Here is a 19,007-nt window from a genome sequence, read left to right on the forward strand (position 1 = left end):
CCAAGCCCGGAGCGGCGGCCAGCCCCCACCCCGCCGCCCCTTCCCCGGCGCTCCCCACCCCCGCGTTTACCCTTTTTTTTTTTTGTTTCCACCCCGTTTTGCGGGTGGTTACCCCCCGCACGGCCGCGCTGGGCCCGGGCGGCCTCGCCCCTCACCGGCGGGCCGCGGCGCTCCCCGGAAGCGGTAATGCTGAGCCGGTGATCCAGGAAGCGGATGAGCTCGCCCGCCTTCCCCTCCGGAGCGGCGCTGCGGGGACGCGGGGAAGGGGGTGGGGGGAGGCGGGGGGGGGGGTGCTGCCAGCAGGCCCCGAGGCGGAGCGGCCCGTCCCAGCTTCCCGGCGGGGCGGGGAGGGGAGGCGGGGAGCGGCGGGGAAAGCGGCGGCGGCGGCGTTTCCATGGCGCCGAGCGGGCGGGGGAGCCGGGGCTGAGGACCCCGCCCGCTCATGGACCCCGCCGCGGCGGCGGCCGCCGAGGAGGAGGGCAGGGAGAAGCCCCCGGTGATCTACACCATGGAGAACAAGCCCATCGTCACCTGTGAGTGCGCACCGCGCCCCCGGACGGGCGTGAGCGGCCGGGGGGGGGGTAGCCATGGCCGTCCGGAGCGGTGCAGGGGGGCCCTGGCCGGCGCTGCCCCTCCGGGCCCGGGTGCAGGGCGGCCCGGGGCGGGGTCCGGCGGTGAGCCGGCGGCGGAGCCCGGGGGCTGTGCGGGGCGCTGGCACGGCGCGGGGGGCGGGAGCGGGGCCGCTGTGGAGGTGCCGGCGCTCGGGGCCGAGGGGCAGGGCGCCTGCGAGGGGCTCTGGTGGCGGGTTTTGCCTCTTTACTGGTGATTCCCCCGCGTTGTAATGGCAGTGGACAAACTGGGGTTTGTTTCTGTGTGTTTCAGGGCCGTAGTAAATAATAAAAACGAATGTCATGCTCACAGGTGCTTAGGGGAAGAGATTGATACATGGCAATAAATCTCAAGCCCCAAACTCCTTGCCAGCGAGCTTTGTGTAGTTCTGCTCTGGGTAAGAGAAGTCAGGAGGAGTAAGACACCCTCTGTGTTGAGGAGAGATCCCCGCTGATGGATTCCTGCTGATGGATTCCCGCTGACATTATAATTTAATGTTTAACTACTGTGCTTTGGTTTCATCTCTGAGACAAGTTTATTTAACAAACCGGACTGTGGGGTTTCCAGCGATGAATTGGTTCTTTTCAGGTGTCAGAGGCAGGCAGCTGGGACGTGTGCACCCTGGTCCCGATGTAAAGCGTGAGCTCCTGTGCTCTTACAGGTGTAGAGGGTCGCACACAAAGTTCGCTTAAAACAAGCACGTGAACTACATCCATAGTGCTCTTAGTAAAAAAAGGTGAATGAGATCAGCGTAGAGAATTCGGCTTTTTTTTTTAAATAAGAAAAGGTAACCAGTGGCTGTTCGTTCTTAGTCAGAAGTATCTATGTCAATGACATAACAAACTACATATTTGCACTTTATCAGTAAAACACTGGGAATGCTTTATGTGCGTGTGAAATAGAAACTGTTTCACAGGTTTGTGTTGTCTTACTACAAAGTACGCATCTATTGAGGATTAAGGTCTTAGACTAATATTGGTATTTAGAAAAAATATCCAACTGTAACCTCATAACTATATAATTATGGAACTCTGTGCATGTATATTTTCTTCAAACTATTTTATAAATGTGCTTTTTTTCTTTCTTAAACTTTTTTTTTTTTTGGATGCGGTTCATAAACTGAAGTCAGTGGTATCTATGTTGAATCTTCTGTACTTGCCTACTTCAAGACTTCTGAAATCCATTTCACTTAAGGTTTAAAGTCAGAAAAATGTAAATATTGGAAACATCTGAAGGATATTGTTGCCTTCCTTGGTGGTGTTATGCTACTGTTCAGGCTGAGATGGATTGTTTTTTAGATTTTCTGGCTTTATTTTGTATTCAGAATTGGAGAGTCCCTTTGGGGGGGGGGGCGGGGTGCATGTCAGTCCTTATCGCTCCTGTATGATTTGAGTAAGTAATATATCTTTCAGTCTGTTGAAGTACATGGAGTTTTACTTCAGGCTTGCTTTTTTGTTTGTAAATGCCGAACAGAACTCTGGCCTCTTTGTGCAAGGAAATTTTCAAAATTCCAAGTATTCCTTTTCATCAGATTTCAGTCAAGCCCAATTATCTGGTATTGAAAATAACATTAATTTCATGTAGTGAGTGAGCGTACTTTATGGTTGCAAAATGTTTTGGACTTATCACCATACAGTATGGTAGCAGCACACTTACAAATGAGATATGAGGTGAACATTATGTATCATTTGCATGTCCTGCTCCTGGACTAAAGGAAACATTTCTGGTGCTGTGAACAAGTGTGACAATAGTATCTTACTGGTATGGACTAGAATGGCTTGGTCGGAGACAAACTAATTCAGAAAATAAGGCTAATTGAGCAAAAGTGCTCAGAGATGACCTCTCTGGTGAATGTAGTAAGGGTGATTTGCTACCATTTTTAAAAGAAAACATTTGCTTTTAGTGGGGAATGCGTTTTGCTTTAGCTCTTTTAGTTTCCTTTTTTCTCTGTCCAGAGAAGTGGAGTACTTAGAGGCTGTAGTATTTCAAACAAATACATTGAACAGAAATTACTTACTTGAAGGAAAGCTCTTCTAAGCATTATATTGCCGGTGATTTATGAGGAGGTGAAGCTTGGTCTTACAGGGAAAGAATTGTTGGCTCGGTATTGGTTTGTTGGAAAATGCATTCAAAGCCACGATATTAGAAGCTGTTCAGCAACTCCAGTTTATCTTTTGTGGTTCCGATTTCAGGCAGTTGGAGTTGTCTGGGATAACTGGCCCACCTAGCAGGTGCGCGTGAGGAGAAAACAGACCTGCAAGGGGATGATGAGTTTTTGATTATATGAAGGAAGAGTGAAGATTAAGTCAGGTTGTGTCTCAGAACATAAGTATTTCCTTTTGCTGCAAGATTTAGATTAATGTCTGTCAGGTAAACATTTGTATCATGAAATACTCCTGTTAACTCTTAGGGATTACTCTTAATAAGGGAGAACCGAAGAGAGTTCTGTTTGGAATGAAACTTATTTTTAACACTGCACATATCAGAGATGTTTTGTAAACAAATGTTTTTATCTGCTTGGAATAAATTTGACAGCACTCTGAAAGGAATGCTTCTTTGGTAAAGAGAGTTATGCTTTCAAATCTGTGAGTTAGTCTGTGTTGTAACAGTGGTTATTTGCTGTACTGGTACAATCCTGAACTCGGTACTTTATTACTCTGTGTACGTACAGGCCTCAGCCCATAGAATAAAAGTGGCAGTTTCCACGTGGCTTTGGCAGTTTTTGTCACTACTCTTTTCATGTTAGTACTGTAACTTAATAGTGTTGTCCTCAGGATTTGTTTGTAGATGCATTGGCCTTTACTGGCAAAACCTCACAGTTTTAATAGAGGTTTAGATTAATAGAGTTCAGCTAGGCAAACTGTCTAACCGAAAACTTCTAAAGACATTTTCTCTAGGCAAACAGACAACCATGTTTCTAAGTGTGGAAAAAGTAGTATATTCACGGAAGGATGCTCTTCCTTTATGTTTTTTTCCCTTTTCTCAAGATGGCACCATCCCATGTAGTATTAAATCATTCTTGTCAGTTAGGACCGAGTACCATGATGACTCCTTTCCTAATTAGTTTGAATCAAGTTTTCATACTGTCGGTCTTACTAGATTGCAAACCCATTGGGGAGCTTCACTGTTCAGCTGTGGTTATGCTCGCTCTGGCACGTTACCTTGCAAACTCTCAATTCAAGTTTGTAGCAGTTTATCTTCATTGCTGCCAGGCCTTGTATGTTTACAAGTCATTTTGAGTCAGCTTTAGTTTTCTTACTGCTGTAGAAATACTATTTTTAGCATCATAAATTGTTTTTTATTTGAAGAGGCAAGCTGAGCGTTTGCATCAGACATTTTGAACTTGGGTAGTTTCTTTGCAATGTTGATTTGACATAATCTTTAAAACAATGCAGATTACTCTCCTAGGAAAGTAAACAATATTGCTTCCTTCTCATGAGTCCTATTTGAAATTTTAATTTGAGAAAGTCTTTGGAGCTTTAATAGAATGTTCTTGCACATATATATCAACCAAGTGTTCTGAGAAAGAACTCACCCTTTTGTAGCTGGTTTGCACTTAAATTATTAGCTCTATCTATATGAATAGGAAGTTGAAGACTGAAGACACTCCTGCTAAATTAAGTAATTAATAGGTTTTTCAGAGCTTTCCTACCAAGCTGTTCTTTTGTAATTATCTTGATGCAGTTGTTGAGTATTTCTTATCAGCTTGTAGTATCTGTTTATATATTGTGTGTGTGCATATTTGTTCTCACTGTCAATACTTTTAGTACAATGAACTTGTATATAATCTTTGGAGAGTATGGGATGCGTTGCTTTCATCTGGTCTGTGTTCAGAATGTGCTGTGATACAGCAAGAGCAAAACCATCAGCAAAATCATTGTAGGCCTGAGAATGGAAAACGATTGCAAATATCTGCAAGAGCAGCATAAACTGGAAAGGTTAATAAAAGTAAAGGGGGGGCGGGTCTGGGAAGAATTTTACATCTTTTTGGAGTGAAAATAAGTACTTGCAGTTAAGAATATTGTTCTGGGACCGGAAGAACTTAATTCAAAAGTTGTTCTGTTACTAGTAGGTAGATGTAATAAAAAATGTGTCAACAAGAAGTGGCGTGTAGCCCAGGTGATTAGAATGATTTGCTGCTAGTGAGACCCTTTAAACAACTATATCCTATAAATGCATTTTCCCTGTTCTCAAACAGGACTTCTGTCTGCATTGTAAGTCATCACTATCGTGTAGTTGATCAAATATTATTCTGTACTTCAGTATCTGATTACATAAGTCATGAGAAGAGGCAGCATATTCTTGTTAGTGTTAACCCATTTTTTACAGATTTAGTAGTGCAACAGCAAGTAAAAATGCAAAGTTTCACTAAAAGCATTTTCTTCTACAGGCTACTAGGGAATCAGCTAAGGCTTTTATATAGCAATTAAGCTGTCTTGTGTTTTGGTTTTTAGACCTCTTTTGAACATGAATCTGGGTTGGGGGGGAGGAGGAGCTTTAAAAGAAACAAATACAAAAACCCCACCAGCCTTCCAAAACTTCAGGTGGATCCACTTATGATAGGCTAGTGAATTATGAAAAAAGATTTACAGCAGAACTTTTTACCAGTAGAAAAATAAGTGGGATCAGAAGGGTTAGCTGTGACTGATATTTGGGCATAAAAACTAAACAAAACCACACCGAAGTGTAGTCTTTACACTGAGCTGTTTTAAAGGTAATTGAACTGTTTTATCTCAATTGACTGGGTTTGTCATGGGTATCAAAGAAAAATATTTGTCTGCTGTAGTCACTTGACTGCAGGAGTTTTTGTTTTACACTGCCTGTGTAGTTACTGGGTTGGGATAATTTCCTCTAGAGGAAAAAAATTGTGGGATATTCAGAAACTGCAGTAACAAAGCCTGTAAGCTTCTAAGAAACTTGGAAAGTGTTAGAAAAAAATAGATTCTTGGGGATTTTAGGCAGGCATCAAACTAAAAAAATGTCAATATTTTATGGTTCTTTTGTATCAGACAGCTGCCACAAAAGGCACGTGTTCCTCTTGGGAGTCCTGGTAAAGTGGTCATTCTGGTTCTCATATCATTCCTGTACAGATTTGCAGCAGAACAAGTGTCCTAGACAGGGATAGAGGGATGGCAGGATGGCTGCGTTGACTTGATCTACCAAAATGTCAGGGAAAAAGACAAGGAGGAAAGAAGAGAGAAGAGAAAAATATGGGACCAATAGCATAAAATTTTAAAAATTAGTAGTTTGAACATTCATGTTTTCTTCTGGAGTTGTAATGACTAGGATACTCGGTCACCTTTGCATTACGCTATAACCTAAACAAAGGGTGTTTCGGTATTACGTGTCCATTTCAGTTCTCAGTTATTTTCAGGATTTTTCCCCAGGAGTAGGTTTATGGTTATGAGCTGCTGTATAGCAACACAGTCTGTCCTTGAACAAACGATACAGACGTTCTTTACTTGGTTTACCTAACAAGTTTTTGCAGCCAGGTTCACAGTCGAGATTCATTTGAATAAGTTTTGTTCCTCGTTTGCCCGACCTGGCTGTCTTAACGTTTTGGATGTCAATTTGGTGAACATCAAGTCTTTGAAGGTCATAGAAATGTTTTTAACTTACACTGTCTGATTCGGTGTTTGGTTTAGGCTTATCGTAAAACCCTTTTAAGGTTCTGCTGCTTTATTTGTATTTGATTCCTGGACAGATACCTGTTTGTCTTAATTTGTTTCCGAGGCATTTAAATAAGTGGCAAAGGGCGTGCCTTCTGAACTTTGTAATGTGGAAAGAAAGGAAACATGTGCTTTCTCCTTTCTTCCCTTTCTCCACAAGTGTTTCTGTTTAGTGTCTATCATTGGAGCATTACTGCTTTCTATTATTTTGCTAATTAAAATAAGTTTTACCACTTCGTATACAGAACCACCCTGTAATTGGAGTGGCATCGCTTAAAGAATTACTGTGTTTTTTCTGAATTTGCTGTGCGTGGTGACATCCAGATGGGAAATAGATTAATACAGTGTCATGGTTTAGCCCCAGCCAGCAACTCAGCACCACGCAGCTGCTCACTCCCTCCCCCTACCCTGATGGGACAGGGGAGAGAATCGGAGGAGTAAGAGTGAGAAAAACTCCTGGGTTGAGATAAGAACAGTTTAATAATTGAAATAAAGTAAAGTAAAATAGTAGTAGTAATAGTAACAATATAATAATAATAGTAACAAGGCAAGTGATGCACAATGCAATTGCTCACCACCCACCGACCGATACCCAGACAGTCCCTGAGCAGCGATCGCTGCCCCTCGGCCAGCTCCCCCAGTTTCTATACTGAGCATGACGTCATATGGTATGGAATAGCCCTTTGGTCAGTTTGGGTCAGCTGTTCTGGCTGTGCCCCCTCCCAGTTTCTTGTGCACCTGGCAGAGCATGGGAAGCTGAAAAGTCCTTGACTAGCACAAGCAGTACTTAGCAACAACTAAAAACATCAGTGTGTTATCAACATTCTTCTCCTACTAAATCCAAAACACAGTACTATGCCTGCTACTAGGAAGAAAATTAACTCTATCCCAGCTGAAACCAGGACATACAGACATACACAATATAAAAGCTGAGATGGGTGCTCCAGAGGCTATGGATTAACAGTTTTTTCTGTTTAAAAAGGGGGAGGGCAAGTATTTTAATAAAACGATCAAAAAGACTTATAAGATTTATAATACAAATTAGAGAAGTTGTAGAATACATTTTAAAATTGTACATAAATATGTATAAATTTGAAATATTATAAATCTAATTAGATTGATATTATTTATAAAATATTTGTATTAGACAAACTTAAAATGATAAAACAAAAGATGCACACTTCTTATTGTGTTTTAAGTGATAAAGGATGACTGCTTAATGTTACTCCTTAGTTATCATCTCTATTGGGATATTTAGGTCTTACTTAATTCTGTTGATTCTAAAAAGAAAAAAACCCTTCTCCAGAGGGCTGCATGCTTTTAGTAATGATAGGATTCCAAAATTACTTTTCTTTCCCATTTACGCACATCCTTCCTTCTCCTTTTCAGCTGTATCTGATCATCCTTTACACTTTGGCTAGGAGTGTCTTTCCTCCATTACTGAGGATCCTTTGAGTGAGGGCTTAGCGTTGAGATCCATCCTATGAAATGAATTTGCTGTGATACAGTTGTGCTTAGGCATCCAGCCACATTAGTCTGTTTTGTGGTTTTTGTTGTTGTTTTGGGTTTTTTTAAACCCCCAAAACAACCACCCAACCAAAAAAACCCAACCAAAACAAACACACAACCTCCCCCCCCCAAAAAAAAAAAAACCAACCAAAAAAACAAAAACCCAAAACCCAGCAAAATCTTTGAAGCAATTCTCAAACCTTTGTGCAGACTTTTGGGATTTGCTGTATGTTTGAATTCCAGGGTTACTTGTGTTTGTAGAATATTTCATTCAAATTCATAGAATTCAGTCAGATAGAAGCAAGAATTCCTGTAGTGGTTTTGATTTGTTTGTTTGGGGTTTTTTTTTTTTTTTTTTTTATTTTGGAAAGTAGATCATGGATGCAGCAACTACTAATGCTTCAGAGGCATATATAGAGAACAAAATGAGACTTCTACCATGCTCAAAGTCTCTTGAGTCATAGGAATCTTGCACAACACCATTCCAAAACTAGAGTGATCTTTCAGGATTTTTTGTTCTGTTATTTGGGAAGGTTATGCTCTTACTTGTCTACTTGCTGTGAGGTGGTCCAGTCCCTCCCCACAGTCCAGTAGCAAGCAGTTAACAATTTAATGTGCATCTTGCCAATCTTAATGGTCCTTAAAAGTCCTTACTACTAACTAGTCTTGATGTTTCTCCTGTGTCAGTGCTGTGCTAGTGTTGCCTGCCAATAACTTCATTTTAGTGTTCATTTTTTTAGGGTCTAGGTGAGCAGAACCTGAAATGTTTTAGCCCTTTGGGTGTTTGTAAGATGTGGTAGCAGTGTTTGGTCTGTGTTCAAAAGATAGCCAATATATTTTGCATTGAAGGTCTGTTCTCCCTTTTCTTCTAATCCTAGAGGATAGTCTTGCCTTGATCATAAAACACACTCTTAGGTGTATTTTATATGCCCTCAAAACCAATGCAGGAGGAAAAATTGACTGGTTTTAAAATGAATATACCTTTCTTAAGCTGATAATATGATGTGGTTGTCTGGAATAGCAGGGTGCTTGAACATCATTTAGGAGTTTCCCTCTGTTCTGGAGCAGACCTTTGTACTCAGGATGTTGAATTCTGAAACTTTTTTGTGGCATACATTGGATTTTTAGGTGCAGTATAGAAAGAGCACTTCGTTATGCTCCAGAGGTAAAATATGTAGTTCGTTCTTTCAGTCAGGCTCCAAGCTTCGTGGGCTATCATTTTGATGTGGTCATCATGCTGTTGCTAAATCACTAAGCCTTATTTCCCTTTCTATGGGCAGTAATGAGTTGCAAATCAATAAACTGTTCTCCATGGCCTAGCTCATAGAGATGTTGTAACTCAGTATGAGACAGCATTAACAGTATGGCTAACACTTGCTTCCGTGTTCATTATAGACATTTGTTTATAGTCTTAAATAAGATTTGGTATGGTACACTTAATTCAGACAGAACAGGATGAAGATGAAGAGTCAAGAATAAAGTGTTTAGTAGCTTTCTGGAGACTTAAGGCTAAAGCACTAATAGTAGAGTGGGTTTTTTTTGTTTGTATTTTGTTTTTTAACTGTGCTAGTAAATGGTATCACTGAATAACAGCTATTGTGGTCAGACATCAGAAGAGCTGGTTTTGCTTGTTCTGGCATTTAATCAGACTTTTACAATTTTTTTATTTTTATTGTGTGGTGGTAGAAGTATGGTAGTGGCTGGTAATCAAAATAGTATATATGAGAAAATTGGGAAAAGGTGAGCGGACTAGAAAAGGGTTCCCAAGATAAACTAAAGCATGCTAAGCTACAGTGGAGGTAATGCCTGGCTGTGTGTCAGGAGATGCGATTGAGCGGTGGGAGGGAGAAGAAAGGATGTCAGGTTCTTCTCCAGCCTTAGCTCCCTATTCCAGAAGAAGGTAAGAAGGTCTTTCTGTTTAGATTGGGCTGTACAATGGCAGATGATTGTAAAACGGAAATAGGTGGAAAACTACCAGGAAATAGCAGAATTGCCTATATGCCTGTTAAAATCTTAATTGGAAAATGTAGCTCTTTGGCTCAAGAGATCCTGGGGAAGGGCAGGAGGAGGGGCAAGAGTCTCTGTAGGAGGAAATAAAGGATTTCTTATGCAGCCAGCCAAAGATGAGGAAGTACAGGGAAAGGAACAATAGCTGTGATAACTCAGGGCAACATGCAAATGAGAGATTTAATAAGCAATACCATTAAACTAGTATGGGCCAGCTCATTCTCCCAAATTTAGAGAGTGCACATGACTTAACAGATTTTAGAGCTATGATCAAATGCAGTGGCAAATGTATTTTTGACCTTACTCCCTTCTCGTATGGATGTGTCTGTTTGCCAGACGTCAAATACCATGTCTTCTGTTCAAGTATCATGAAAGACTGTTTGGACATTATGTATGGTCCATATGGTCCATGGGCTAGTATGGTCAACTGGTCAGTTTGGATTCAAACATTTCTGACAACGTACCTTGTTCCAGAGTTTACAGTCTCCTTGCTTGAAGATGCTGATAACCATCAGAAGTTGGAAGAACTTACTTTAAGCCTATCTTTTCCTTGTCATGTCCTCCCTGTACCCAAAGAAAAAGAACAGAATTTAAGAACTGATATTCATAGGCTACTGATAATATATTTTTTCAATATGGTAAACCCTACTTTTTGTTCCATCTTGTATATAAGTAGCTACTGCAGTGGTGTTGCATTTAATGCAGTTCTTCAAAGCCCAAGTAATTAAAGCTTAACCACAAACCTGTGTGTCAGCGTAAGGCCAGCTCCAGCAGACCTGCACCATGTTAACAGACACGTTTCTGAAGGCAGCAAGAACAGCGTGGAAGGCAGAGCGCTGCTTTGTGTTAACAGCAGCCCCAGAATAATGGGGAGAGAGGAATGAAACCCAGTAAAGCACAGAACATGTGCTAATGCTAATTTTCTCATGGTAGGCCCAGCTACAGAAGGGATGTGAACCACTGTCCAACGGGTCTTGTGGTTTGTGAAGGCCAAATTCTTGAGGTTTTTTAAGTATACTTTGTTTAGCCAATGAGTCCGGCTTGTTTAGTTTTTAGAGTTGGTCCAGCTATATGGATGATACTCTCTTTGGTATATGGATTGTGTAGCTATGTGGAAAATCGTAGTAGGAAGTTATAACAGTATACATATTATGTGCCTTGTTGAAGTGTTGTATTAAGTCGCAAGAGCATGTGATTTAAAAAAGTCTAGTTCGGTGCTAGACTCCAGTTTCCACAGAGCAGACAAAACTAAATATTTTTATTGAAACAACAAGCCGTCAATGGTATGGCTTATTCATCTCTCTTCTATAATTTGCACACGATAATAGATTAATGTCTTTCACTTTTAGGTGCTGGAGATCAGAATTTATTTACTTCCTTATATCCTACACTTTCTCAGCAGCTTCCTAGAGAACCCATGGAATGGAGGAGGTAAACTTATATTTTATTTTTTGATACTATTTCAGTGTCTGTTCTTAGACTTGGAAAGGTGTGTGTGTGTTGTGCTCTGAGGACCTTTAACCATAAATTGAGTTGAATATAGCAACTGGCTTGAGGAAGGGAGAACTTAGATAATCAAGGTAAATGTTGTTCAGGATGATCATTTCCACTCATCTATGTTGAACTTTGCCTTAAGAAAAATGATAGTAATGCTGTGTTTTTCTTTTTGGTTTTGTGGTTTGTGGGTTTGTCTTGGTGTGTGCTTTGATATGCTTTGGCAGCCATGTTCTGAAAGTGACATGCTTGCTTCTTAATGAGAATATAGGTGGAACTTATGTGGAATTAGATGTACTTTCCTGCAGAAAGTTTGGTATGGCACACTGTTTTCTGATTGGAAAAAAATATTTTGGGAGTTTTCTTATTTGGAATTTCTTACTTTTGGAGGTAACAGAAATACAGAAAATCTTTTAATGAAAGCTGAAAAGCTTCTGGCTCCTGTTCTTGCAAAAAGGAGCCTCTGTCTCATTTCAGGTGATACCAAATTTTAGATAACTTTATACAAACTGCAGTAAGCATAGTTTGTGAGTTTCCAGTACCAGAATATTTCAGTTTATTCCTCTTCTCCAAAATACATGTTCATTTTTGTATTCTGCTATGTATGTCTTGTCCACTAATTTCAGTTTTTAAACTTTGTAGGTCTTATGGCCGTGCTCCGAAGATGATTCATCTAGAATCTAACTTTGTTCAGTTTAAAGAGGAGCTACTACCCAAAGAGGGGAATAAGGCCCTTTTGACTTTTCCCTTTCTTCATATTTATTGGACAGAATGTTGTGTAAGTATTAGGAAAACATCATGAAAACCTGAATACTCAGATTTAGAAATGAAATTGTTTTGACTTTCTGCTTATGCACTCTGGTATTTTTCATTTGCTTTTCATGCTTATTTGAACAATTAAGTCTGCACTACATAAGCATACATACCCAATATTATTGGAAGCAAAACTTAGTCAGCTTGAGTACTTTCTACCATAAGCAGTATTTCCTTGTAATGATGCTTGACGCTAAAAGGACAGGCTTTTGAGTAACCTATTTTCAGTACTTTGTCACAAAAAAGCGCAGGATCTAACAGTGTTACTGCAGTAGTACAGCACACTTGCTTCATGATAGAGAAATGTGGCCAGAGTATTTCAGTTATGATTATTAACAAGGTTAAATCTTAAGATATGTATTTTTTCTTTAGGTCATTTTCCATATGTCGGGTATTAGTACATGTCAGCAATCTAAACTGGGCAAGATTTGGAATGTCTTAATCCTGTTTATCTACAGTTCACTGCTTTTTGGTTGGCCTCTGTTATGAATTAATTATCCAGTCGAAGGACAAAGGTGACATCTGATCTGTGACCAGTCAAAAAGTATTCAGAACAGCCTTAAGAGTTGTCTGAACTGATCTGTTTAAAATGAACCCAGAAGCCAGAAAAGCACCAAACAACGCTTCTGTGTTTTTTTTGATTTTTATGAAAAAGCTTTTAAACAGATTAAGATTTGAACAGTGCTAGAAGGCACAAATATCACCCTTATGTTACTATGTGAGCTTTGTAATTGCAAACATGTTTTTGTTGTAAAGTTCAAGAACGTGTAAAATGAGTTTAAATTATGTTTTAAAAAGTCTTAATTTCAGTAATCTAAAGAATGATAATATACCAAATACTAAGATTTATTTACTGTTAACCAAGATACCAGAAAGAAATTAAATTCAAAGACCAAAACCTTATTATACTTTACCTCATTTGATTTCTTTCAGTAAATGAACTTGTTGTCACTAATTCTATTTGATATGTATTTCTGTTTGTCTTCTGTTGGAACAAAATTTGCCTTTTGAAATTGTTCAGAATGTCTGTTTGATATGATGATTCACCACTTCTCATCCCAGGACACGGAAGTGTACAAAACTACGGTCAAGGATGACATCACCAAGTGGCAGAATGTTCTCAAAGCTCACAACTCAGTGGACTGGCTAATTGTGGTAGTTGAGAGTGATGCCAAGAAAAAGAACAAAACAAATATCCTTCCCCGAACCTCCATAGTAGATAAAATAAGAAATGACTTCTGTAACAAGCAAAGTGACAGGTAAGCATTCTTTTACTTGCAAACATTTTAACCTTTTGACTAGTGTGCTAGTTTAAAAACCCAACTCCTTATGTAACAGGTTCCTTGCTCATGTAAGGACTTTCTTTGATGTCCAGCATTCAAACTGACGGTACCATAAGACCTATGCTTTGAGGAAGACTGACGCAAGCCTTAAAGGGAGAAGGTTATTTTCAGTTCTTCCTGGATTTGTGGTGGCTTTGAAATGTGTTTCAAAAAGCTTTCAAGTATCTTCTCCTGGCTGAGGTTTAAGGGGAACAGTGTAGTAATAATCAGTGTTTAGAATGTCAAGGTTTTTTGTTTGCTTAGGTGCTTGCACAAATGTTACCAGAATTACAGGTAGTGGGAGTGAGGTGAGAAGGGAACATGACGCCAATAGGGCTTATTTTTTACCATTGTACTTTCTGCCTTTCACTTATCACCTTTTCGCTATGAGATAATTGACCTAAAGCCAGCTTCTTCAGATGTTTTTATTCTAAGGAAAATAATAATGAATATATGAAACTGTTTTTCCTTTCATTAAAGTCAACGAAATACACAAATCTTAAATTGAAACCAACTTTAATAGATCCTGTCTTCCTTATTCTGAAACATTGCACTGAATCTATTATATATTACATTGTTTCTTTTGGCCTTAAGAGTTAACTTTAAACAGGAGATTTTCCCTTTATGAAAGAGTGACAGGATAACCACTTGAAGTTGAAAAGAGTAGATGGAAGCACTCATTGTACCTTGGTATGAGCTGACAGTGACCGGCAGGTCAGCATGTTATAACACGCTGTACATTGGCAGCACTTTCTTTGTACCTAGACAGTGCTTGGTATATTGCAGGATTATTTGGGAAAATAGTTTGAACAACTCCGATTGTTTGCTTTTGGTTTCTAACTAATTGATTGGCTTGGTTTAATCATTTTGCCATAGGATAAGGTGATTTTTCTAACCAGAAATGGTGTTTTACTTGGATGAGAGATTTTCCTCCCTTTAGAGATATAGGTAGTGTTTTGAATGTTACTAAATTGTGATAAAAAAACTGAGGAAAGAAAATGCTCTAAAAAAGGCTGTGAAATTAATGGGATCTGTTTATTATTTATTTTTCTGAGAAAAGCGGTGGAAGTTTTAGCATATAGGATGTGTAAAAACAGATTGAGATACTGTAAGAATATATTATGAAGGATTATTTTAAGTGACTTAGGAAAGGCTGTCTATATGTGATTTAATGGATCTTGATTTGTATCTTGCATAATCCTTGCCAGGAGTAACTATGATTGCCGTTCTGCTGATTGGTATCGCTAAGCAGACCTTTTTTGGTGGATAGATATAGCATTACTTATATTTAGGTAATTGGAATAATGCATCCATTATTTACTTCAAAAAAAGGAAAGCTTTATAGTACTCATTTTGTGGAAAACACTTAACTCTTCTCATAAACTATATCACAGACTTAAACATACATGGAAGAGTTTTTAAAAGAGCCACCAAAACCCAACCAAACAAAAAAAACCCCGAACCCCAACATACCTGCCCCCAAACAAACAAACATAACCCCCAACCTTGGTTTTTACCTCTGATTAGTGTTGAATGAAAAACTAAAATTTGTTTGTTCTGAATCTGTCAGGTATGCACAGTATTCGGCTGTGCATTTATATGTGAATTTTGTTTACCTCCTCAAAAATAATTTTTATCAATCTCTTCACAGATGTGTGGTACTTTCTGACCCTTTGAAAGACTCTTCCCGTTCTCAGGAATCTTGGAATGCCTTCCTGACCAAACTCAGGACATTGCTTCTCATGTCTTTTACCAAAAACTTAGGCAAGTTTGAAGATGACATGAGAACTTTGAGAGAGAAAAGGACTGAGCCAGGGTGGAGCTTCTGCGAGTATTTCATGGTCCAGGTAAGAGTCTCTTTTTATTGAAGAAAGTACTTGAGTCCTAGTTTTAATAATGGCTGCTTTTTGTTGTAGTTGGCTTTCTGGTACTGTTAATGTTCTGCTCATTCTTTGAGGGCTGGGGCAGGAAATATGAAGACTGGTATAAAAGCAGCATTTTTAAATATTGTTTGCAGCAGGTTTGTGTTACATTTGAATACAGTGCTATTACAGAAGCAGAATCTTTTCAGGCTTGTCAAAGTTTTACGAACCTCAACTGAAGCAAACAAATCGCATTTAGAATTGTTATAGTAGTTGCTCTTGAATTTTGGGTAAATGTGCCATTACTGTGCCAGCGCAGACACTCAAACTTGTAATTGGTATTTAATATGAATGTTGCTATGCTTTCTTTGTTTAGATTATTATCAGGATGTATGGAGGTAATTTTTAGAAAAGTGTCTGTTTTGACGTAATCCCCATAGACAATGCCTTGAATTCCATTTTTTTATATTTCTAAATACATCTTTGTTTTAGCTGGCATAGAGAAAAGCAAGAAACCGTTGTTTGATAGAATTAAAGGTCTTGATTCCTTTGGAATTTTCTGGTCCCTGTACAGTGCCATTCTCCATACCAATTCCACCTCATCTTCATGTCTTCTTTGACTTCATGTGTTACCTCTTGCGTATGATATATCTAATTCTCAGACTTTTCTACTTTGGCTCTCTTCTCTGTGTACAACTGAACCTTTATTGATACTGCAACTGGTGCCTCCACAGTGTAAACAGAGGGGAAAAATTATTACTATTATGGGAGATGAGTCTTCAGCAATTTTTTTTTTTTTAAACTCGAACTTTTAATAGATGTACGAACAATATCTTGTGGTGAATCAGGATCTGGATACACAACAGAATTTACTGGCATAGCTGTATGACTTAATCTTCTTTTGTGAACCTCCCTGTGTTAGGAAGAAATGATGCATCTGCTACAATGCATCTGCTACAATGGCAGGTTTTTCTATATGTGTGAATACTGGCAGGGGAAGAATGGTGGAAAAAGTAGTTCCTGGAGCTCTGTGTATGGATGGCGGCAGGCTGTAATACTAGGTATGAGTAATATCAGTAACATGCTCCTTGTATTGCTTGTGTGTCAAAAGGAAGAACTGGCCTTTGTCTTCGAGATGCTGCAGCAATTTGAGGATGCGCTAGTGCAGTATGATGAACTGGATGCCTTGTTTTCTCAATATGTTGTCAACTTTGGGGCTGGTGGTAAGTGTCTTAAAATGTTAAATAGATGTTAAGTGTATTCATTTCTAAACAACCCAGTGCTTTGGGTACCACGTGTGTACAGGGGAGAAAAAGATGGTACATTGCAGCGAAGATGCACTAGGCAGTTTGTGCTCTTGTTCTGTGCTGTATGCAGACTCAAGTGTACATCAATTATAGTCTATTATAAAGTTTTGGTTTTCATCTCTGAGGCTTAGAAGCAATTTTTAATGAAAACCTGCATTTTGCTCTTACTTGATGATCATTACAAAGGGAGCCCTGAAACTCTGTAATTACGTAAGTATCGATCTGGCTGAGACACAGTTGCTGTTTTCACAGCTCACTGGGAAGTTATTCAATAAAGAGCTTCCTAGAGAAATGCATTCAGGTTTGCCTCAAATTACATGAGACATTCGGTAATCACTACAAAACTGAATAGAAATATGTGCTGAATCTGCACTACAGAAGATTTAACTTTCTCTTCAAGAAAAATTGCTGTGCAAGAAGTATCAAGTAACTTTGAACTGAAGAAGTATCAAATAACTTTTAATGAGCTAAAGCATATGTTGTTATGTAACAGCTTTAATCAGGTATGTGTTATGAATCTGCTAAAAGTACAGCACAGGAGTAATTGCAATGAAATATATTCTTCCTGACTGAACCTGATGCTATACCTGAAAGCGGGGGCATATCTATCCATGATTCCATGATGGCTGAGTAAGAAATACTTAAGTGGGTAAAACTTGTTTGTTTTGAACTTCAGGTAGGCTTAATTGCTAAGAAATACATTACAAACTGATTGCCACTATACTAATAACAAATATGCAATTAAGACAAAATGCCTACAGGGTTTGAATGTTTTGAAATTCAGTTATCTACTTAGCTGTGGAAGTTCTGCTGGTTTTCTGTTTTGTTTTAGAAGTTAAGACATTAAGTCATTTATCCCTATGATGAACTTTATAAAGAATAAGCCAGCTCGCAACCTTTGGAGGGAGGAAGAAGAGGCTTTGATAGAAAGCAGTGGTTGATTCTTGGATATTAACTTTATTTACTTAGATGGTGCAAACTGGCTGACATTTTTTTGCCAGCCAGTGAGGAGCTGGAATGGTTTAATTCTCCGAAAACCAATAGACATGGAGAAGAGAGAGCTAATTCAGAATCAAGAAGCTACTCTACTGGACTTGCGTAGCTACCTATTTTCTCGCCAGTGCACGTTATTAATCTTCCTGCAGAGGCCATGGGAGGTTTCCCAGCGAGCGTTGGAGCTTCTTCACAACTGTGTGCAAGAACTCAAGCTATTAGAAGTGAGTCAGTATAATATATTCCATTATGTGAATGATTTTTTCCAATGATGATCTAACAAGATTTTTGAAGTTTAGGTGTTGGTGACCAGAATACAGTAAGCACTGACTGTGAGTTATCAAAATGATGCTGTAATAACAGATTGTAAAAATGCTACAGTTGAATGTTTCATCATGAGGATGTCTTTGGAAATGAATTCGGAGACATCACATCCAAAAAACAAACCTGTATTTAGTTAAAGTATTCTAGTCTTCACCTGGGAAGTTAACTTCTTAAGCTGGTAGGTAATTTGTCTGCTGCTTTCCTGGATTTATTACGAATCTCTTGAACTATAGTTCCCATCATTTAAATCTATAACACTGTTGTATTGAAGAAAATAAGGCAGAGTGGTCAATATGCTGATATGCAGGCTAGTAGTCTGTAAGAAAAAGCAGTTTTGAAGTAGAAACAGTATCTACAGTAGGGCTTCTTACTGCCATGCAAGTTAATGTTGCTTTGATTGCCTTTTGTTGTTCTTTGTGATTCCTTTTGGTGCCCAGTAATGCTCTTCTGTGTTATGCATGTGTCTCTGGCTATCTCATCCAATGACAGAAGAAAGAGATAGAAACAAGTGACAGCGCTCAAAGCTTTTTGTCATTTTGCATGCTTCCATGCTTTACCCCTCCTCCCTCCATACTTTAGTTTCTGCTGGTGTTTTTTAATTCTCTAAAGAGGCTTTATCAGGGATGTTGTATGCTGATCATCCTCCATGTATGACCACAGATGTCTATGAATTGAAGTACATCTTTTAAGAACGGTGTAGTGTGCATGAGAATGTTTCTGGATTTCACCTTGTGACTCATCCACGTCCTTAATCCCGCGGTTCTCTGTTAGTTTTATCTGTGTTATTATAACAGTAGCTGCTAACTTTTGCATGTCTGACATTGTGGTAGTAAGTTCCATAAGTTCCATCTGTTCATCTCATTTAAAAATAGAAAATCTGCTTTGGATGCTGCTGACACCTTCACGTATTCTAAAACTTAACATGTAATTCCCGTAGCTAGTATGTTTTGTGTGTGCATTTTGTGGTTGTTTTTCTCTTTCCAAAATAAGTATGTTCAGCCTTCTAAATGTCTGAAGGTACTTCCTGCAGTTCCCCTTTTGCTCCACCCCAAGTCTGTCCTGTGCCTCCAGAGTTTGAGGCTCTTCTCTGCACTCTCT

General features: G+C 39.2%; 1 protein-coding gene across 3 annotated transcripts in view; it reads left to right on the top strand.

Annotated features, from left to right (window-relative positions):
* Nucleotides 1-442: 442 nt before the first annotated feature.
* Nucleotides 443-19,007, top strand: part of TRAPPC10 (trafficking protein particle complex subunit 10) — a 42,749-nt gene continuing 24,184 nt past the window's right edge. Inside the window, exons 1-7 of one of the 3 annotated variants that reach the window (XM_075719134.1) lie at nucleotides 443-533; nucleotides 11,144-11,225; nucleotides 11,931-12,066; nucleotides 13,164-13,360; nucleotides 15,075-15,270; nucleotides 16,397-16,508; nucleotides 17,562-17,809. In XM_075719134.1, coding sequence (XP_075575249.1) covers nucleotides 443-533; nucleotides 11,144-11,225; nucleotides 11,931-12,066; nucleotides 13,164-13,360; nucleotides 15,075-15,270; nucleotides 16,397-16,508; nucleotides 17,562-17,809 — 1,062 coding nt within the window. Of the gene's footprint in view, nucleotides 534-11,143; nucleotides 11,226-11,930; nucleotides 12,067-13,163; nucleotides 13,361-13,527; nucleotides 13,545-15,074; nucleotides 15,271-16,396; nucleotides 16,509-17,561; nucleotides 17,810-19,007 lie in introns of those variants that run through there. The other 2 variants (XM_075719145.1, XM_075719153.1) reach the window with 2 other exon arrangements.

Source organism: Pelecanus crispus, chromosome 1 (assembly GCF_030463565.1).
Source record: "Pelecanus crispus isolate bPelCri1 chromosome 1, bPelCri1.pri, whole genome shotgun sequence".
Lineage (NCBI taxonomy): Eukaryota > Metazoa > Chordata > Aves > Pelecaniformes > Pelecanidae > Pelecanus > Pelecanus crispus.